This window comes from Cryptomeria japonica, chromosome 9, assembly GCF_030272615.1.
Source record: "Cryptomeria japonica chromosome 9, Sugi_1.0, whole genome shotgun sequence".
NCBI lineage: Eukaryota > Viridiplantae > Streptophyta > Pinopsida > Cupressales > Cupressaceae > Cryptomeria > Cryptomeria japonica.
In genome coordinates this window covers 403,937,797-403,961,289 of record NC_081413.1, presented here as the reverse complement: position 1 = coordinate 403,961,289, position 23,493 = coordinate 403,937,797, and the positions used below count along the sequence as shown (strand labels likewise).

The following is a 23,493-nucleotide window of genomic DNA, read 5'->3' as shown; positions in this document are numbered from 1 at the left end:
CTATTTTCACAGGTACTAGATTGTTCACTTCTCTTTCATTTGCTGTCTTTTCCCATACCTTGGTGGATTTTTCCTTTACAATGTTTAGTGTGATGTTTTGAAGAGTTTGAAAATTTCTCAAAGTGGCTACTACCTTCCTCTCAAAAATGAGGTAGCATACTCCTCATTTGATAGCTACTATTCAAATGTAAGAATAGCCTTTTCTTTTCAACACCTCAATTCAATATGTTAATTTTCACCTCACAACGAAGTTTCTGAAACAACTACTGCCTTACCTTCACAAATAAGTGTGTCTCCTCTATTCGCAGCTACCATGCAAATTTGACATAATAAACTGCTCTACTCGATTACACTATCCTTGGCATTTACAACTTATCTATCCTAAGCTTCTAGTCCTACTTGTGTGCTGACTTGCACAATTATTACCACCATCTTGTTTGCTGCAGCCTTTGGCAATGGTAGGGCTTCATTAGACTACCTTTGACCTGTGTTAGCAACTCTTGCAGATTGATTGCAGCTTTGTTTCGGATGTTGTGGATGACAGATGGACCTCGGCCTGAAATGCAGAGCTTTCTTAAATCGACCCTGTATCTTCTTTCATACTGCAATACTTGAAGTCCTACATAAACTCCTTCAACAACAGATTTCTGTCATACCATGACTTTAATGCCACTTCTGAGCTTATTGTTTCCACCATGAGATCAATCCTAATTCACTCAAACAAATCAAATCTTCCAGTTTTCTCTACCAAGACTGATTTGTTGAATCTAGTGCAATCATTGTCTGATAGCTAGTAACAATGTGTTCCATTAGCATCATAGCCTAAAGTCAATCAACTAAATAGAATGGTGTTTCTTCTATTACTCTATAATTGATGCTCTAAGCCCAAGCTACCGTTGGCTTCCATTCGTGTCTGTGGACATTGCTGTGTTTTGAGAGAATTTTTTCAGCACTTCGTTGAATGCCTTAGTCTCTCCATGAAAGTATTTTTGTGGTTTTACTGTTCCCAATCAATTAATAAATGACTGCCATGAACTGTGACAGTCATTATTTTTTTTTTAAATAGTTGTTATGAACTTATGACTCATGCTACGCCACTACAGTATCCATATCACTATTAATTCTTGTTTATGTTATTTATTTTTTGGCAAACTTTATATTATTTCCATTTTCCTGAAAAGAATATGGCATCCACAACAAACAATGTCATAAGGTTTGAGTTCAAGTTCGTGTTCCACAACAATGAAATTCAGATGGAGCTCAAGGAGGGAAAAAAAATGCAAAAAAAACCATCATTAAATTCTCCTTTACATAAATTTGGTTTTCTTTTTAAATATAAATAAAACATTCACAAACAGATCAAAATAGTTGAACATTGGTAAATAGATTTGAATTTGTTAAAAAAAAAACATATAAATTTATTAATATATACATATTTATAATGTAAAATCATTACCGGGCCCTTCCCCCTACAATTCTGGGTCCTGGTCCAGTTCGAACCAGGTTAGTGGTTTTGGGCCAGCTCATTGTGGGTCTGAACAGGTTCTCGGATACCATCTGTGGGTCCGGCCCTACTGAACCCAAGCAAACCCGAGACGTATTTGTGCCAAAAAATTTACCGTCGGCCGAGCCCAAGCCAAATTTAGCACTTTTTTAAAACTTTCAGTGTTCTTTTTTTTCTTTTTTTTTTGCAAAAAGTGAATTTTGACCCCCCAACCCTAAATTGACCATTGAAAACAACAAAAAGGCAAATCCTATTTCATTTATGCTATTGTAAACGAAAAACAAAACATCTTGCTCCATTGTTGGAACTTTCTTTTTTGCTTGCCATTGCACAAAAAGAATTGAAGATTTGATCGTTGCATGGTCCAAGCTGGTTTTTGTGCTATTACTACGCATTTGCAAGTGTTGATTTGTTCTCAGAGACATTTTAGAGGAAGATTTCAACAAAAGAGGTAGGTTTTTTTTTTTTTTTTTAAGTTTTTCCTTATATTTTTTTTTTAATAAACTCTCTAGTTTTGTTTTGAAGTTTTTTCATTTTGTTTTGTGCATGTCCACGTTGTAGAATTACTTGTGTTAGGTATTAAAATTGCAATTGCTTCTAGATGTGGGAGCCAACCCAGCTTTAAAACAGACCCACACTCTCCCCTTTGGAAATGTGGAAATGGTAAAAGTTAAAACAACTTCCAGGTGGAGGAGGTTACACTCGGATTTGTTGTCATTGCAAAAAACAATATAACAGCTCATACAATTGAGTGAAAGCACATTTGTACTTTATCCCTCAACAAGGCATCAAATTTTGTCCACGCAAGCCAAAAGGTAAAGTCCTTCTTGCAGAGGAACAAGTATTGGGATATATTGAAGGGCAAGCAAAAGCAGACCAAGAAGCAGGGAAACTAGCTACAGGTGCTCAACCTTTACTAAAGACGAAGAAAGGATCAAAGGCCTCTCCATCACCTTCCAATCTTGAACCTACAGAGGACCATCCATTCTTGTTTGTGCTTGAAAGACACAAAGAGAGCAAAGGGACCGTTGGAAAGGGCATTTTCACAACGAGGGTAGAGAGATTGCCAAGCAAGACATAGATGTATCTATGCTAATGGATTGGCATTTAATGTTGTTCGCTCACCTTATTGGCAAAAAATGGTGAGATCAATTAATGAGGCTCCAAAGGGGTTCAAGGGCCCGGGTTATGAGGTGTGTACTACCTTATTGGGCATAGCGGTGAAACATGTCATATGAAGAAGTTGTCTTATCTAAAAAGAATTTTGGCAAGTGCGATAATAATGTCTAATTCAACATACTCAAGAGTTATCTCTCGATTCCTCGTCACCCCCTCATTGTAATCAAGTTTCTTCTATGACAAGAGATCTCAATGACTAGTAGGGGTTTGGAAGTACAGTTCCTAAGAGATCGAGGGGCCTTTAAGCCACACGAACCTTCATGGTGAATATCATTTTCACAATTTTATCACTTATTTTTTAAAACACCAAAACTTTAATAGTTTTGAAACTTAGGGCAGGTTTGAAATGAGGCTTAAAAGTTAGATGCCTATTTATAAGTTTTTTGTGCATGGTTAGAGTTCCAGTGAACCCATAGACCATTAGGATTAGGGTTTATGGCACACATATCAAAAACATTTTCTATTTTTTAATAAATATTGATTTTTTTAATTTTCTTTCCATAGGGATCACCTAGAAGTCCCTTGGGCCGTTGGGAGACACCTCAACATCACTTCAACATCCCCCAAACTAGTGGGCATCCCAAAAATGTCCCCTCTTTGAGCTCTTTGAGGGGGATGTCCTAAAAACATCCTGGGATCTTGAGCAGCAATTGTTGGATAGAGCGGGAGTGTCTCCTTCAAGTCCCCACATCCCAGGGACGTCCAAGCTAGGGCCCAATGATCCCTAATATCCTTAGCAAAATAAAAGCTAAGACTAAAGGGATCTTTAGAGAGTTTCATGCTAGAGTTTGATCAAGCTATCACTTTTGTAATGGTCCTAGGGATTAATTATCCAAGTCCAATAAGGGGGACATTAACCCATCATCTCATTATACTTTACGTCTTTTCAATGTCAATTGAAGTTTTATTGTGCTTAAAAAACACAAAGAATTGATTCATAAAATAAAATGTAGTTTTTATTGTAGTGCATTGCTTTGCTCTTTTATTTCTTGCACCATTTCTTTAGCATTAACAAAAATGACATGAATGTTTTCAGATGACTCAAAAGTCCCTTAGGTATGGACTAAAACACTATGTTCATGTTATTCCTCTAAGAAGAATTACATGATAAAGACATTGACTCAAAAGCATTATACTCATTGAAGCTTATACAAATGGTCAAGCACTCACCTAGTGGCAGTTTCGTGTCCAACTTCTGGCTGCAGCAAAGCAGCTAGTCATCAGCACCCAGAAAGTCTTCAAATAGACTATAAAGAAGTCTTTTACTCCCATGTATACAAAGTAGGCCTTTTGGTACATTGACTCCATCTTTATTGGGCCATATTTTTACTCACTCCAACAGCAAATTGATCAATTCAATCACCTCTCCATCAAGTTAAGAGGCACAAGACATAATCACAAAGCCCTTTCATTAAGTTTGCCTCAGGGTTGTTTTCTCGTCTCCTGAACGAATTATAGAGCACCTTATTCTTTTCATATCGGTGATCGAATTTGGCTCCAATGAGATAAGCAGAGAAATCATAGTTAGAATCAAAATTTATAAGCCTAACACATGGAGAACCCTTACTCCACACTCCGAACAGTTGGACCTTACACTTTTGTTCATATTTTTAATGCGAGTGAACTCAAGTTGTTCACGCCATCCCACTTGAAATAGGATGTTTCCGCCATTTATCTTCAGGCTACCACTCCATATTTTCAATAGCCAATTTGTAATATCCTGGACATGGATAATGCTTCAAATCTGATTTGGGTTTTTTATTTTTGCCATGTTTTGCTTCATTTCATTGCAAAGTGTCAACATGCAAAGGCAACGATATAGATTTCCAAGAAAATAAGCATGTTACAAAGACAAATCTATTGATAATGATTCTGATATAAAACATGTATGATCATTTGAAACATACAGAAGAAGATTGAATGACATGCAAGAAGAGAGAACTATGCAATGTGTAGCTGCTGCTGTAGAGATGCGCCAATACCAACATGCAAGGAGGAATCAATATCAACCAAGCCTAAAAATAATCGCTGCAATATGAAGAATGATTACTCTCCAAAATTGGAGAAACTGCTACTACACAATCGCCCTAGCCAGAAAATCTCCTCCAAAACCTGATTAAAATGATGCCAATCTGCTCAATGATGAACCCTGAATGAGCCCACCTCTCAAGTAGTGTTGGGTTTCCACCCAACCTTCGAATATCCAAGGGTTTCCGTCCTTAGATATGGCTGCTATTGTCAAACCAGCAATCATGGAGAACTTATCAAGTATCAAATCAACATATCATGATGCTTGGAGAAGGAAGGAAACCCCTTAAATTGATTTTCTAAACCTCTTTTGGACCTCAAAATCACAATGTGTTATTTTTAATGAACTTTTCCCTCCAAGAAGTTCGTCCCACTTCTATAAGGCTTAATAAAAAAAACATTTTATAACTTTGCCTTCATGATAAAGTCAGTTTATATTTTATTACCTTCTTAATAAAGTCACTTTATGACTTTATTTCATAACTTAAGTCAATTTATTTTTAAAATTCAATTTTATAACCAAAACTGACTTTTCCCTTATAATATTACTTTATGGGCTCAAAGTAATATTATTTATTTCTCCATCAATAAATAATTGACAATGCCAGCCTCTCATCCCTTATATCTCCACATTAGCCTATCGGAATGACAAAAGAATAGGCTAATCAACACCTGAATGTTCACTGAGGAGAAGGGGACACTACACATTTGTTGAGAAAGCTTTGGTCAATGTTTGGACTTGCAACAAGCAACAAAAAAAAACTGCAAACACAAGCCAAGTGGCTATCAAAGACCAATTTGCAATAAGCTTCCTCATCTAGAAGTCAGAGACACCTTTCTCTCAATAGGGAGGCCGGAGGAGAGTCATTGTTACGAGTATCTCCTATCTATGTGTACAGTTGGCCCTCCTCACAGTTGCCTCACTGAATGCATGTAAGACTGTACATTTTATCTTCCCAGTTCTGGGGCAGTCTGCATGTCCTTGAGCTCATCTAGCCATCACTCATCCTCAACCTTATGGATGTATTTAACCTCCCTAATGGAGAGTGTAGAGACATCTTTTTCACCATTATCTCATGTTTGTTTTCTTCCATTGCTTTCTCCCATCACCGTAGAGACATATCACTTTATTGTTTTATCATACAGTGGGTGCCTTAATCTTCTAAAATTATTGACTAAAAAGTTAGTAGACAAAACTATTGAAACTTGTAACATGTGAATTCAATGATAGATCAATGTACTGTTTTATTTTATTTGCTGTCACTAGCTGATTGTATCTATGCTTTGAATGTTTCTCCAAAAAAGACTAATAAATGGGTAAAAGTGAGTATAAATTAGCCAGCTATTGTATGGAAGCCAATTTAACCAATATGTACTTAGGTCATTTATCAAATGTTTCACTTGATTTGATACCTATGTGACAAAAGATTTGCAAACTTTGAGTCTATAAGCTAATATTGCATACCTTGCAAAATTGGTGCAGTCTTCTCATCAACTTCTCTTTGTCGTTTTTGAGGAGGAAGTTTCGGATGGCGCTCCAGTGGACCTTTATCCATGTAGAGTATCAGGTCCTGCAGAAAAGACAACATTGAATCATAAAAACAAAGCCGCCTTAAACTTAAGAATGCATGACTTCAGCAGCCACTTCTCTAAAAAATGTCAGAAAGTAAAAATAGCAAAAACTTTCTTTAAAATAATCTAATATCGGTTTCTGTAAGAACAATGTTCACATATACACTGTACATTAACTCAGATTACCTCCAATAAACGTTCTGGATCAATCATGCTATGCCATCCTCGCATTTTTTGTCCAGTGATAGGATCAATGACAAGAGTCGTTGGCATTTTTGTCAAATGATAGTAGGTGCACACCTTTCTTCCCTCTTCAGTATCATCATATACCTGTAGCATCAAAATCAGTAACCATATGAAGGACTGAAGGTCATACAAAATAAAAGATGGGTAAATTGGATAAATTGTAACCCTTTCTATTTTGAAATTTTCTCACTAATAGGCAGTCTCCCCTATTGGAGTATCTGCCAAAAATTGTATATACAACATATCATGCCCAAAATGCCTACAATTTGAATTCAAATAGAACCTCTATGATGAATCCTGGTTAGGGCAGAGCACAAGATCATGATCTATTTAAAAAATTAAAGAGTGTAGATGATAAATAATAATCACCAACAAATCAACAATATTAAAACCCATAAACTACAATGATAAAACCACTTCTCCACATTAGGCAGGAAAACAACAAAAAATATCATATGTTATTAGTATAACAAATCGCATAAGTATTAAGGACAGACTATCATCATGGCCTTAAGAGGATTATGAAAATGGAAGCACACAAGATTGAACAGTCTTAACTTCTGGAGTTGTGAATCTTAAAGCAATCTCCAGACAGGAGTATGCAAGCACGTCTGATTATTTTGATAATGAATCATTAAAGCTCCACAGAATTTATAACCAATGCAGAAAAAATATTGAGTGCTACACCTGCAACCAACTTTGTGACATAACAAAAAAAAATTTAAACATCAGCTGCATTCCATCCTTTTATGACTAGTATAGATATCTTAAATACAATCACCTAAAAGACATTGAGAGATATCTCTTGGGTTTTGGTGTTCTTAATATAAATGTATTAAAGAGCTGTCTCTTCTATAAATTTGATAATATTTAGCTATTTATTTAAATAAGAGAATTATTAATTTAAGATATTTATCCTAGTTTACTTTATTTTATTGGAAGATTTATTTTTATTTATTTAAGAATTATTTTATTTTATTTACTTTGTAGTTATTTTATTTATTTAGAAGTTCTAATATTTTTTAAATATATGTTAGCAATTTAATAGTTTTTAGCATAGATGAAAAAATCAGGTAAAAATCGTTCAAATCGCAATTAATCCCAAGTCATTTGCCCTGCCAATTTAATCAGCTGAAAAATCGCAGACGTCTTTTTTTTTAAATAGCGATTTTTGCAGGTTTAAAATCGCGATAAAATCGCGAGTTAAATGTAAAAAATTGCGTCTGTTGACTTCAGACTTCTTTTCGAGTCGTCAACTTGTAAAAAAGTCGAGTGTAAAAAAGTTGAGCAACTCATGCTGGGCGTCGACCTGCACAAAGCCTGCTTGACCTGTGTTGGGCGTCGCCTCTTGTACCGCAACCTCCAGGAAGGCTGCCGAAAAAAAATGATTTTTACAATTGTTTGCTTAGTGTTTAATGTATTTAGGTTTTTTTTAAATTAGCTTATTTCTTTCTTTTATAAAATTTCAAATATGTATTTTAAATTTTAATAATGGGCATTTATAAAAATTAAATCGTATACTATTACTTTATTTTATTCTTTTATTTTTAATATTAGTATTTGATAAATTAAAATTTAATATTTTAAAATGCTTAATTTACTTTTAAAATTACAAATCTATAAAACTTAACAGATTTAAATTAATTTAAGTAAAGAGAGTATATTGTGTTTTATAAATTTAGTGTATATGTGTGTGTGTTAGAATATTTTAAGTAATTTTATATTTTCAAATGTTCGATGATATTGCCGATTTTTTGCCAATTCCCGATTTTCTAAAAAATTTCAGTCAAAAGATTTAATGCCGATTAAGATATTTACATCTTTGGTTTTTAGTTTTTGATAACACACAGGCCATAACACTCCAACCCTTGTTGCCACTTTAGTTACGCTTCTCAGCATAAAAAGATTACAGAATACACAAGACACAGATACAATCGCTCTTAACAGTATGAACTGAAGTGGATAACCCTGTTCCCCATTACTTTAGCACCAAAAAGTAGCTTAAAGCTTCTTTAGTACCAAACAAGTACAGAACATATCTCAAATCCATTTCACAAAAACTTAAATACTTGCAATAAGTTGATAGAATACAAAACCACATGCTGGTGGCAAGCAAGCCTTTGCCTCAGATCTAATTGCCATTTAACAGGGGCATGTTCAGAACACACCTAACAATCCCTACTAATAGTAGAAAACAAAAATTTGAGTTGTTGGAAGAAAACTTTCATCACACAAGAGCAGAATTGCCAAGTACCAAAATCAAATTGGAACTTTGGTTTGGCATCCTGTCTTGTGTGATCTATTAGGCTACAATTGACAAAAAGTTGTTCACAATGGTGGCACAAGCAATACAATACAGTTCTTCCATTGTTATATACACAGGCATCTCAAAAGTATGTGTTGATTGATAATAAATAAAACATAACCAATGACTCTTGCTACTACATATAGAGCTATGCTATAGGGTTACAGGTCCTGATGATGAAGCTCCTCGGTCAGAGACTCTTCTAAGTCGTCCAACCTCATCATTATCCAAGTTGGCCTAAAGGATCTCAAAATTCTCAGGGTCAACAAAGTCATCATCACCCACAATTCACTCAGACTCTACATCAATCTCATCAAGGTCAATAGGCTCGTCATCCTCAAAAGCATAGAAGCATAATTCTGGAAAAAATCACAATTAATCACAATTTTAAAAAGATCATCCCGATCCTAATTTTTTCCCTAAAAATTGCGCAGAAACCATTGACCAAAAGTCTACAATTTTTTAATTATAAATTGCTGAAATTGTGTTGTAAATCATGATTTAATCCTCTAAAAATTGTCTTCTTTTGCCACAAACCGGAAAGAAAAAACCCTAAAAACCGCAGCAAAAATTTATAAGATGCTTCTGTGCAACATTTTCCAGCATCCATTGCATGCAAGAGGTGAAAAAAAGGCTTGAAAACACACCAGTTGCAGAGATTCATGAGTTGCATCAGTGGCAGGGAATCACAAATCAGCAGGAGGCGGTGCACTTTTCCTCAGTTACATTGTGAAAAATTACAATGCAAATGCAAAGGAACCCACATGGCACAAAAGATCCTCTACGAATTTGTTAATAGGGAGGAACATTGAATAATATTGCTGCTTGGGCTTTTCACCCTCCAGCCTCTTCCCCCATTGGCAAATCTTTTAAAACGTGTAAAATCCAATCATATATACATATCTTAAATATTAAAAGCTTTTTTACAGGCATGTTTACATAGTAAGGATTTTAATTGTTTGTACTTTTAAGTTATCTAAAGATGGCCACCATGAATATCATTTACATTAATGAAATTCTATTTTCTCAAGTATGTTGGTAAGAATTACAAGGCAAGGTGACTCACTTAGCGCACAAACAAATCTAAGTAAATGTTAGTAGTATAGAAGAGTGGTGGTGCACGTAACCACTGTTTTAAGTTTTTCTCAAAAATATAGATTTCCTTAGAGCTATTCCCATTTCAATTTTCAAGCTGTGTTATCAGTTGAAACAATGCAAAATGACAAGCTTGAGGATATCAAATCCAAAAGAATTATGCTCAAAATCCTTATTTCATTAAACCCTCAAAACGTCTTCATATTTTATCATCTTATCTAGCTGGACTTGTCTAGTTTTTTCACACAAGTGAAGTGAATACAAGTCTTCAATCAAACAAGAATGTGAAGCCCAATTTTTGAATTGTGCATCTCAAAATAACTCCATCACCAAAGGTATTGCATGCCTCAACTAACAAAACTGAAGGAATCCAAGTTATAAAAATATAGTATCAAATCTTTTGGGTGGAAATGTAGAATACAGAAGATTTTACACACAGAATAATAGCTTCAATTTCTTCATCCCTTGCGTTCAAACATCTACATTATTTATAGGATTTAAGTTTCCTATCTTTTAGAAAACTACCCACAACAAATATGTTGTGTTGTTACACATTTGTACCTCTATTATACTAACCTCTTTAACAAAATATAACAAACCATACAAATAATTATTTTGTGTGTCCAATGCGAACACTAATTCCCAACATTCCCCCCCTTAGTGTGAAGATGGTAGAAAAATATTCACACACTCCTCTGCAAGTATGCACACCCCTATGGCACGTCCAACTGACTCATGACCTTGATCCAAAGAAAGGCTCTCTCCTCCCATTGTTTTAAATAGCCTTACCACAAACCTTGACATGAACGGGAACCTCCACCATCTGTCCACCTCAAGTGGTTTTCTGGATCCTCCCACAAACCCTTTCAAGATCCATGAACTAATTTACACTGGTGCTTATATTTCTCCAACATCAAGGGAAAATATAAGAAATGCAACTCACACAAAACAAAACATGAACGATGTCACATTACATCTATGAGAACCAAATGTTCTCAATTGAAGTCATTGTTGTCGATCACTGCCACCTGATCTCAAACAACATAGGAAACTGCCACTGGAAGTTGCCCTTGACTTTAGCCGATTTAGCTCAAAATGGAACATTGATGTTATGTCCCCCCCTCAATGTGAAATTTCCACTTATTCACACCACACAAGGGCATTGAAAAGAAAACAAATCACATGAAACTGCATACCAATGTCTGGATCTTGCTATCTGGATCTTGTTGCACATGATCATAATTTGCCAGTGAACGTATTCACTAGTCAATCATCTTCTGATGAAGTATGGCAGTCAGAGGATCTCCGTAGTCAGAGGATCACTAACGTTAGCTGCTTTCCTATACAATTGCCTTTCTAGCATCCAACACACTATGTAAAGTAGAAAACCAAAAATCTGAAGCACACAGCACACCACACCATTCACAACTAGAAGAAAATACACAACTGAAAAAAAATGTCACCACACCTAATGCACGGCCCCATCGTTGGTGAATGACGAGAGGTCCCTGATTGTCGTCCAGCCTCCGGTGCCTCCTGCCTCCATTTACATTGCCTTAGCAATAGTGATCTATAATCCCTCTAATCATGCCCACTCTGATACCATATCAGATCTTTTGGGCAGAAATGCAGAAACATACAGAAGATTTTACACACAGAATAATAGCTTCAATTTCTTCATCCCTTGTATTCAAACATCTACATTATTTATAGGATTTAAGTTTCCTATCTTTTAGGAAACTACCCACAACAATTTACCCAAATATGTTGACAACTCAACACATTCGTACCTCTATTATACTAACCTCTTTAACAAAATATAACAAACCATACAAATAATTATTTTGTGTGTCCAATGTGAACACTAATTCCCAACATATAGTCAGCAGCATTTATGTGTTCACGAGAAACTGACTATTCAGGCATCCTGCAAACATACCTGTCTCAGGAAAATATATTCAGAACTCGACCAAATATTTATTGAACTACATATCCCCTAGTAATGACCCACACGCCCTATGTTACATCTCACACAATGCAGACATTAAAAACAAAACATCAGATCACTCACAGCTATATGAGTATACAAAAATAAAAAGCCAGTAAACATGGAATACAAAAATATATACAAGAAAGATCATGCACCAAAAGAATAACTTATGAGTTTGGTTTAGATTATTAGTATTGATTTTGTTATTTTATAGAGGAATTTTGTCTTTATTCTCTCATGGTTATATGGCAAGTTCCTATGGTTATGCTCTAAGTTTTGGAAATTTTTGGCTGCTACGGCCATAATCTATTTAAATTCTGACGAATTTCTGTGCAGGGTATGGATTAGTCTAGTTTCTTTGGGTTTGAAGATCCATGGCAGATTTTGAGTTTTTGTACAAATATGAATACTCTCTTTAACAGTTACTGGCCCAAACAAACAGCACACACTCTTCACTTGTAAAAAAAAATAATGAAAGAACAAAATAATTATACAATCTAAATTCATTGTCACTGGGTGTTTTAATCTAATGTAAAATTTGGCAACATTATGATCTTGAGGCATCAGCACAAAGATATATGTGCCAACTAACCTGCCAGAAAATAAAGCTTGTACTAATGGTCTCCTTTACAGCTTCATTAGCCCAAGTGTCCCTATTGAGCTGCATGCCAAAGTGGATTAAAAATGTCAGTTAGCAGCCATAAAAAGCAGAGGTATAGCTTAAATAATAAGCCAAAAACACTGTTCACCATATAAGAGTTGAACTCTTTTGTTGATTGCACATTTGCTATCAGCCATTTACCCTGTCCAGCAGCCTCAATTTTTGCCTGTATAGACTTAATATGAGCATGAAATGCTCTTGAAAAAGACTGGAGAAACTAATAAAAAAAATTACTTCACCAGCTTGACATCATTAATTGAATACCCAAAAGCAATAAATGTGAAGGATCTCCATAAAGAAATTTTGACAGCCACATTATGTATAAGTGATCCAAGTTCCAAGTAGTTGACTGCATACATCTAGCTAGACCTTTAAAAGGCACATAAGATCTATATTCTACTTTAAAACAAAATAGGACCTGCTCAAAACTGCCTTGAAACATTAATCCAAAAGGAGGTCGATAAAGTGCTGCAAGATTATCTCTCGGCCCATCCACTGAAGAGGATCCATTCTGATCAGATGCCCAAACAGAGCGATATTTAGCTTCATCCTCAAAGTTCCGAAAGGCATCTACAGAATTGGGTTGATTGGTTGGCTGTGCTAGTTGTTGTGCTCTGACATGTAAATAATAAAGTTACAGCCTGAAATGAGTAAAAGCTTGATGGTGATTAAAAAATGATCCAGTCTATAAATATCAGACACTAGCAATAAAATATTGATAGTCAAGATGTCTATTTAGTTTTCTACAACATTACAAGGCTTTGCTCAAGTACCAACCACCATATCTATTTAGATTGTTAACATTCTACTGCTTTCCTAATATTCCTTTTGGGTAGCGATCTTCTCTGACCAGAACTTTCACACTGTCAATATTTATATAAATGTTTTAACGTATGAAAGTATTTGGCTAATGATAATTATCCAGTTCTTTTGCTATGAACATGTCCACTATGTTCTTTTAACCTGGCTTGAACAGATCTTCCCAATTCCAAAAAATATATAGTCCTCCACAAGGCGCAAAAAAATGAATACACTGCTGTTAAGTTTCAGGCCAAAACAGCCATTAGTTCAGTGAAGTTTGAAATTCTTGACATTTATTGCTCAAAATGCTGTGTCAAATCCTTTGCTTTGAATGATCTTCAGAATTATTTCTCCTGTTCTTTTGATGTATGGGAAGTATGCTTTTCTAAAACATTTTATATGCACATCTTCCTTATATTGATCTATATATAGATTGTAGACTTCATGAAGTTCAGAATAATTAGCATCCTTAATTAGGCAGTTCAATGTAAAAGATCATCATATAAGGCATACATCTAAAAAACTGCTGAACTACACAAGGATGATTTAACACACCTCAAATGGAAAACATCATCATATAGTGCTTCTCTCTTAACAGGTAATGGTGGGCGCACATAATCACCAGAAGTATCATTTTCCCTGTCATGAAAATTAGAGTATAAAATCAAATAAGTCAATACAGCAAAAAGGATTGGCAAAACATGAAGACGTGATGACAACAAATAAAACTACAAAACAAATACTAGGAAGCATAATCACAAAATCAAACAATAGGCAGTCAGAATTTAACATTGGTAGATGATACTAAGTGTTACAAAAATGAACAAAATATGTGATAATTATCAAAAACATAAGCTGGTTTTGGAAAACCTGTCGTTAGTTGATGGAGATCCAGGAGACTTCCTTTCCAAAGGTATATTAGCAGAAGATGTCCCAGCTCCACCCTCATTTCCTACGTAGAATAGCTGTATTGCTTCATCTAGCTGCCAGTTTGTTGCCTAAAACAAAAGAAATTGGGTATGAAAATATTTAGAAACAGACTATTGAAAATAACGAAATTTTCAATAAAACACATCATAATATTTTTAATATATGTTACCCCAGGTTTCCAAGATGGGGGCAGCAGGTGACAGAGGGACAAGTTTCAGGGATAACTTTTTTGGGGGTCATTTGGCGGACAGCAAGGGACAGCAAAGAGACAGTGTAATATCCCAGACTCGGATAATGCTTCAAATCTGATTTGGGTTTTCATTTTTACTCATGTTTTGTTTCATCATAATGTAATATTGAGACATGCAAACATGCAGATTGAACATGCAAGACGAACAATATAGATTTTCAAGGAAATCAATCGATGAAATACAGAGAATCTAAATAAGCCAATGGTATTCTTTTGATATAGAAATGTATTGCTGTTTACAAACACATGCTGCTGTTACAAATCAGAAAATGCCTAATACCATCAGGTAACACATACCCGGAATGCCTCCATACATAAAATAGCAAACCCTCTGAAAATATGCAAGATAGATCATCGAATCTCCATGAAAACTGATAAATGATGTGCAACTCTGAATCCTGAGATGAATTCACCAAGTGGGCCGATCTGGATTTTCGTCCAAATAGCCAAAACCTCTAGGGTTTCCGTCCTAGGGTTTACTGAACTTGCAAGCTAAAGCTCTGAAGGAAAAGTTTCTTTGAAAATAACAACTCCAAAATGAATCCTCATTGCACTTTTCCTCCTTTTATAATACTTTTCCTTTTCGAAAGGAGTACTTTATTTTATTTCTCTTTTAAATTACTTTTCCCCTCAAAAGTAACTTTAACTTATAATTTGTCATCGACATGATTATAAAGTCACTTTATAAAATAAAGTATGTCCAGCTGCTAATTAATTAAAATTAAATAATCCCATAGGACGGACTATTTAAAATTTAATTAATTAATTTATTCCTTTAAATAAATCCAATTAGCCTATGGGAATAAAATAGGCTAATAATCTCCTCTGCGTGATCACTCAAAGAAAAGGGGACATTACAGACAGCTATACTAAAAAAGAAAATTTTAAAAATATATACGAAAATTTCAAATATTCATATAATAACATTGATAAAGCATTCATCATATACATTATGGATCCTTAATAGTTAGTACATAACATTTGTGTTGAATTGAGAGTTCACACGAGAGTCAAACAAGTTACAACAAAATGCCCAAAGGCTGCAAGTCTCACCTTCACCTACAATATGAAAATACAAAAACGAAGAAAGTTTCATTTTATTTCCTTATCATTTAGAGCAAGTTGGGGTGCGGGAGTTGTTGGCATGTGAAGTCATTTTTCTTTATCAGGCATTGATTAAATAGTTGATGAAGCATATAAGAGTAGTGAATAGTATGCGTCGGGCACAGCCAAAGGCCTAAAGGGCAGAAGGTTGTAGGCAGGCTAGATGTAGTTGCCCTACCCATGCTGAAGGCAATTGGCTGAACTAGAGGAAAAAAAATTAGGACTTACTACATTTTTAAAACGTTACTTTTTTATAGGGATGGCCAACCATCCCTGGAATGGTTAAGGGACGTCACAAACATACCCACCCATCCTAGGGGTAGAAGGATGTCCTCTTTTGTTTTATAGGACGTCCCCTGTGTTTTTTCAAAAATTGGGGACGACCAGAGGATGTCCTCCTGTCACCAGACATTTTGGACACGGGGACACCCCAATAAATATTGCAGATGCGTCATCAAGTTTCCCTAGTTTTGATTGACGAGATACAACTTGACATTCCAAAAATAATCATTTTACTCCCATCTTAATATCATGATTTAAAATGTAGTTTCCTTGAGCTTAATGTTTCAACAATATAGTTGTGATTTGGGTATAGTACTCATTAAGGTCAAGTGGGTGAATGTGAAGAGGGATATGCATAGTGCAAAGCACAAAAACTTGGATATGCAGTTGAAAGGATGTTAAGAGTATGCAAGGTGTGGAAACCCTAGAAGTTGGGCATGTGTGCAGAATTAAAAATGAAAATATCAAACTTGAAGTTGAAACTTGAACATGGGATTGTGAAAAGCAATAAAGTTTAAATCAAACGTATAACATCATGTAAGATAATATTTAGTTTTAAAGCAACAATAAAAACCATGAAGCCAATTAAACAAAATTTAATATCCAAAGCATTTAGAGCTCTTATTTAAATCAAACTACAAATTCTCGGTGTGACATCATATTAGGTTTCAGTAAATAAGTAGTAGATGAGTTACGAACCAAAACAAATCAATATGAACGATTACTACTTGAGAACATTTGTTAGCTAGAAATCGAGCCCTTCACTGTTACCTGGATGTTTGCTGTGAATAATATGAAGAGGAGAAAAAGGCTGATTGAAAATAAGTGTTCAATTGGATGAATACAATGACAGTACATATTAGATAAAGTTAGGGCTACCATTTGACTCCTTTTTTTCTTTTTGTTTACCATTTTTTTTCTTTCTTCTTTTACTTCTATATAGAATTTTGATTGCAGTTTTTGTTTTTTAATCTACCTAATTTTAGGACTAAACTTTTTGAGTGCAGAATCTGCTTATGATGGTCCAAAAATTAGCATGGTAACAGACCACGCAATCTGATCCATGTATGCAGTGGGCTGCTACTTGCGAGGAGCTGTCAGAGGATTTCAACAAGTGTAATGCCCTTGCTTCAATGGTTGAAATGATCTAGACCTGTAAGATCTGTTTGGTTTTAGAGCGGTCTAAGAGTTGCAAGTATGACCAATCTTGGTCTCAATGAGTGACCGTTAGAAGGTGCTTCCAACCTTACACCTTAGCAGTGCAGATTGCAGATGCTAGTCAGAAAGGTTGATCTTTGGAGTTTTGTGGAGACCCTATTCAGTTGGCCAATATAACAAAAAGTTAGCCAAAGCAAAGCAAATTATCCGAGATTCAATGAAGGACCAATTGATCCCTTGCATTTCAGAGAGGAAGACAACAATGCAGACATATGATGCCTTGATTGATCTATATACCGGAGTACGAACATTTCCCACAAGATGCTGCTAAAGAACAAATGCAGTGCCACACAAGAGTGAGCTAAACACAGCGGCCAGTTACATTATGAAGATCACTAAGCTTCAAGATAAGTTCACTGCTGTTGGGGTGAAGGTGGAAAATGATGTGTTGATACCGATAACTAGAAATAGGTTCTCTCCATTTTGGGATCCATTTGTCTATGCTTGTGACAAGCTTCCCACATTTGAGAATTTTTCGGATGATGTTATCCAAGAGAAGAGCAAACTAGAGACTGTTTCAACCAAAGTGGAAAAGAGTTAGAAACTAGCCCTCATTGAGAAGATGAGGAAAAGTGTTAAGAAAGGAGGATTGGGGGAGAAGCAAAAGGGCAAGGATGAATAAACAGATTCTTTGGATCAAAGGAAGAAAAGACTTTGGAAGCATCTTAGGGAGGCTATCTAAAGTCTTCTAAAACCATTAAAGGCTCTTACAGACTTGAATCACATTAAGTGTTTCAAATGCCACAAAATGAACCACTATGCATCTCAGAGTCTTCAGAAGAAGAAAATAAAGCCACAAAGCAAGAGTTTGTTGGGAATGCAGATAGTTCAACAGAAGCAAACAAGTAAGCATCCAGGCTAGAGATAAGTTCCTCCATGGAATTATGCCTATCCACAAACATTGTTTCTAGTGTAGGGTGGTATGTAGACAATGGAGCTTCCAAACACATAACCTTCAACAAGAATGTACTCAACAAACTTCAAGAACAAGAAGTATGAATACAAGTGGAATTGGGGAATGATGTCACTTCTTCAATTATCAGAATGGCCTTTGTCTCCTTCCTCGTGCCTTCAAGTGATTTTCTTGAGCTAAATATGTTGTGTATGTTCACAGTTAAAGAAAGAGTCTTTTCAATTTCTTGCACCACAGATTTACATTGTATTGCCGAGTTTGGTGGTCTGTGAGTGACCATTACAAAGAACAGTCCGGAACCTGGTCAAGTTTTAGCCAAAGGAATTCAAGATAGTGGCCTTTACACGCTATTTGTTGATCCAGTCAAGCAGAAATAGTAGGATGCCATGACAGAGAAGTGTCCTTCCAGCTTTGTGGAAACAAGTTATAAACCTATCATGGAATCCAAATCGTTAATAGTTTCCATGCATGCCACTAATGAGATTATTTAAGAGTTTGGAGATAAATTTATTGCTGAAGAACTCTCTCAAAAAGAGGGAGTTGACTTTAATGAGACTCTTACTATTGTTGCTAGAGGATTCTCAAAAACAGATAGTTGATTTTGTTGAAGTTTTTGCTTCAACTACCAAAGGCCTTGAGGTGCATAGATAGATACCCAAGGATTGAAAAGGGCCTAATATCGGCTGCTGCTGCATACACCACAAGTTGAGAATTTCAAGATCAATGAGTTTCTACTTAAGTTGGGCTTTTCCACAATTAGTTCAGATTTTAATTCTTTATTTGAAGATCTACTCCACTTATCTTGGCCATGTATATGGATGAACTTTATTGCAGTCCTAAACAACTCACGATGTGCAGCTGAGAGATCAGCATGGAGTGGATGTATTATAAAGGAGAATAGGGCCCAGCTATGTGGGGAGTCTTCTTTGAAATAAGCACCTTGTTAACCACTTCAAAGTTGAGAGATTTGTGGATGTAACACAAGAGAATAGGGCCCAGCTGTTTGGGGAATCTTCTTTGAAATAAGCACCTAGTTTAACCACTTTAGACTTGAGTGATTTGTGGATGTAACTTAGCCTCAATTACTTTGATTAAGAGTTATTAGTTGCTATTGGTTAAATAATCATACTAGTTGACTTATAAGTCAATCTAAATGTCACTCTGCTATGTTGTAAGCTTAACGTAAAGCTTTACATGACACCTCTTTTAGTTTCTATTCATTAGTCCATAGAAGCATAAATTGGGAAAAAATTGTAAAAAAATCACAATAAATCATGAACAGTTGAAGTCCCCAAATTTATCCCCTAAAAAACACATTTTCCATATAAATCATTGATCACTGGCTTTGACTGTTTTTCCCCAATTGTTGCCAATTTTTCAAGTTTAATCGCAGTTTTTCAACTTTAATGCACCAGTTTGACTGATTTTCACCCACCTGCATAATGCTGTCCCTAGGGCTTCTACTCATGCATTTTCATGTTATTTTACATTTCACTTCCTGCAGTTTGTAGTGGCAACTTTGTGGTGAAACAACAATCTAGGCACTAGGGTTCGCTACACATTTGTGATCTTTTTTTCCAGGTTGCAAGGATTTGATTATTTTCATCTCTTCATAATTGCATGACTAATTGTGAACTGGTATTTTTCTTCATATTAAAAAACTATATTTGTTTATGTTAAATTTACACAATAATTTATTGGTGAATTTAATCAACATTACTGTATTAGTTTATGTTAAATTTTATGTTTATATTTTTGTCATATAGATCCTATGTATGTTTAGTATTTACATTATATCTATTATCTGTATTGTGCATCATTAGTGATGCATGTAAACATGACTATCTTTAATAATTTAAACTTGTAATATTTACAGCATTATTGATCCTTATTTTGTTAATTTTTTTCTTACTCCATATGGATCATCTGTACTGTGCATCATTAACCATGAAGTAAACATGATTGTCTTTAAAATTTAAATCTCTGTCAATTTTTTTCTTTAATGAAAGCACACAATCATTTCTTTATTTTAAAGTGTACAAGATTGTAAATTCATTTAATTATATTTTTGTTATTATTTTTCTTTTATTTTACTTGACCATGAAAACTAGAGAAGTTCTCATGAATTCGTGTTTGGATATGCATCTGTTAAAATGTAATCATATCACCTGAGAGTTTCAGGAACACAAATCAGACTTCAGATGTTCATTTCTCATTTTACTTTTATTTTGTCATTCAAAGCATGATTTTGAACGAAGTAATGTTAGTCCACATAAACCCTGATATCTTAAGGATATTCCATCCTATCAGGCACAAGATAAAAAACTGACTTTGAGAATAAAAGTAAACATATAGCATACCATTTAAAACAATTGTAACAAACCAATACAAAAACATTATTCCATACTCGTTACCACCAGTGATAAAATATTAAAAAAAAAAATGTATAAGAAGTTCCCAGTCAAAGCTCCAAACTATGCTATAAACTTGCAATTTTGCAATTACAAAACATTGGATTTTTCCCCAAAAAATTCAAAATGTGATATTCATTGATAATGATCTCAATGGGCCATGTCATAAAATACCTGCAAATATGCTTGAATAATTGAATAATATCTGGAACGGATATTTCACCAAGATCAAGACGATTGAACCACTGACAACTAGGAAGTTAACAATACAGACCCTTGGCTAACTTAAGCTAAATAAATGGAGCACAAGTTTCTGTTTTTTCCGATCTTAATGTTATTAGATCTTTAATCCTGACATGCGAGTTGGGTCCAGTAGTAAAGCCCTGGAACTATCCCAATGCTGGCCCAGGTTTGAGCCACAGCCTGGTTCCCTAATAGTAGCCTCCCCTCCCAGTTATTTATCAGAAAAAACTTCTTTAAATTGACTTTAGAAAAAATTTATTAGTTGCTCTTAGTTTGGAGTGCCAACTGTATAAATGTTGAATTAATACTAATAGCTATGTTACCCTGAGTTTCTGGGACGGGGACGGCAAGGAACGGGGGTACGTGTTTCCAAGATGCTGATATTTTTTTTGCCAATTTTGGGGACGGATTGGGGACGACAAAGGGGACAGCTCTATAAAAATAGGGAAAATTAAAATATATAGGGAAATTTTAAATATTCATATGAAAACATGGATAAAACCAGCACATATACATTATAGAACCTCAACATATAACTAGCAGAGTAATTATGCCAAAATTGTGTTAAATTGAGAGTCAAAGTCAAATTGCTTATAGAATTCATTGCCAAAATTCACTGTCAATATGCAGAATTTATGAGAACATCCCCTAGGAGTCCCCTATCCCCAGGACACTGAATAAAAGCTGGGGATGCGTCCCCGGGTAACGTACATTAATAGCCCTTTGAACTTGAGCATCATCCCATCCTAGGCCTAGGGGATATTGGAGGTGTGCCTTGCATTGCCCATTGTTTCTCGTTCAGGATCTTTGAATTATATTGTATATTGATTGAAAAAATGAAGCATTTTACAAAAATAAAACCACAACATAACCTTCCATGTTAAAGAATTCCTTCAAACAAATCTTGTAATCCAAAAAAAGCACAGCAATTTCAACTCGGAATGGTCTCAAATTTTTCACATGATGTAAAGGATTAATTCCTATATTCCTTAAAAAAAGTTGCGTTCCTCTGTTTGCTCACCAATATCAAAAAATTTGTGTTATCTTGCACAGCATTCCAAAGCTTGCAACTTTATAATTAAGAAATGCATATACATGCAGCATTGCTAACATCATACCAACTACCTAGCAAGTCTGCATCTAACAAAATAAGATCTGCGGAACTTTTCTTCGTTTATCACATCATTCCTATCCATTCATCTAACAAAAACGGGACATGCGTCACTCTCTGACCTAACTACGTGTTGCCAAGGAAAGGAATATTATCCCCATTAACAATTAAATGTAAAATGTAATTCATTGGTGCGTCTCACAATCATATAACCAGTCGGGTCAGAAGATTGAAGCAAGCAAATAAATTTTAGGTTTTTTTAACCGACCTGAAGAAACTGGCGTGCCTTGTCTGTGGATTCCCCAACTATTTCGATAAAAGAAGCAATCTTGGCTTGCTTCTCATTATCCATGTTGATTGTGATTAATGATGAATAGAAAAATGATGAATGATCAATCCCACATATGATAAATACAGAGCTTCAGTTTGCGTGCTCGCACCCTTCATACATGTTACGCTACCTACGCCTCAAATTTCACAATTACAAGCCTCCCGGTTATAACCTGACGAAACTACCTTATAAAACTAATTTAAAATTCTTAATAATAATATGATAATTTAAATAAAATATTTGTTTAGTTCGTAATTTTTAAATCAACAAAAGCTAATATTAGAATGGAGAAGTTCGTCTATTCATTTCAAAGAGTAAAATATTTGTTTAATTTATTTTCTATATTTATTTTTTAAAATTTTATGTAAATCTCTAATTTTTGCTTCTAATTTTTTTTAGATTTTTTTTTAATTATTAATCAATATTTGTCAATTGATAGAGTTTTTATTTTTCCTTGCATAGATATATCTATTATTAATTAGTCAAATAATATTAGAATTTCATCAAATAGTAAGAATTACATAGATCTTTCTATTATAAATCAAATAAGAAAAACTTGTACATTTTCTCTTTAGTTAAGAGTAATATTAATAAGAAAGACTTTAATTTTCATAAAATAAATTTTTGTACAATTGCAAGTTGACTAGACTAAGTATAAGTTGATTGGACCATGCACTACCTATTTTATCCATATTCAAATAGAACAAAAACTTAAGCTAAAAGAAGCTAAAAAATAAAAAATAAAAATAGTCGTTATGAGCCAAGTGAAAATACATGTCTTCAAAATATTTTAGTTATTTAATTTCATTTCATTTTAATTATTTAATTTACTTCAAATTATTTAATTTAATTTAGTTTGAGTTAAAATATTTTTTTATTTTAATTACGCGAGAGGCGTATTACAGTCATATAATGGATGGACAAATATGTGTTAATAAAAACTAAACCCATTTAATTTGATGTGCAAATGAGTGTCGTGTAATTAAATAACTAAAATTAAATTAAATTATTTAAACTTAATGTTGTCAATAAAAAATTCAAATAAAACAACTTAAATTAAATCATTTAAATTAAATTTTAATCAAATTAAATAAAATAATTTAAACATGGTAAAATTTAAATTGATTAAAATTTAAGAATTGTATAAGACTTAAAAAATCAAAAAAAATAATTTAACATAAATTAAATTAAATTAAATAACTAAAATGAAATTAAATTAAATAGTTTTCTTTCTTTAGAAAAAGAAGAAACTAAAGTTAAGTTCTTTACATACATCATTTAAATTAATAATTAAATTAATTAATTTAAACATAGTAATA

The 23,493-nt window shown here is 34.2% G+C and overlaps 1 protein-coding gene across 2 annotated transcripts in view; it reads right to left on the bottom strand.

Annotated features, from left to right (window-relative positions):
- The window catches only part of LOC131073254 (plant UBX domain-containing protein 7), a 37,164-nt gene extending 14,824 nt beyond the window's left edge, over positions 1 to 22,340 (bottom strand). The window contains exons 1-8 of one of the 2 annotated variants that reach the window (XM_058009663.2): positions 22,112 to 22,340; positions 14,252 to 14,379; positions 13,937 to 14,020; positions 12,999 to 13,194; positions 12,669 to 12,746; positions 12,512 to 12,580; positions 6,470 to 6,613; positions 6,177 to 6,282 (exon numbers count right to left, since the gene is read on the bottom strand). In XM_058009663.2, coding sequence (XP_057865646.1) covers positions 6,177 to 6,282; positions 6,470 to 6,613; positions 12,512 to 12,580; positions 12,669 to 12,746; positions 12,999 to 13,194; positions 13,937 to 14,020; positions 14,252 to 14,379; positions 22,112 to 22,195 — 889 coding nt within the window. In that variant the 5' untranslated portion in view covers positions 22,196 to 22,340. Of the gene's footprint in view, positions 1 to 6,176; positions 6,283 to 6,469; positions 6,614 to 12,511; positions 12,581 to 12,668; positions 12,747 to 12,998; positions 13,195 to 13,936; positions 14,021 to 14,251; positions 14,380 to 14,858; positions 14,998 to 22,111 lie in introns of those variants that run through there. The other variant, XM_059211043.1, reaches the window with a different exon arrangement.
- Between the last annotated feature and the right edge of the window lie 1,153 nt (positions 22,341 to 23,493).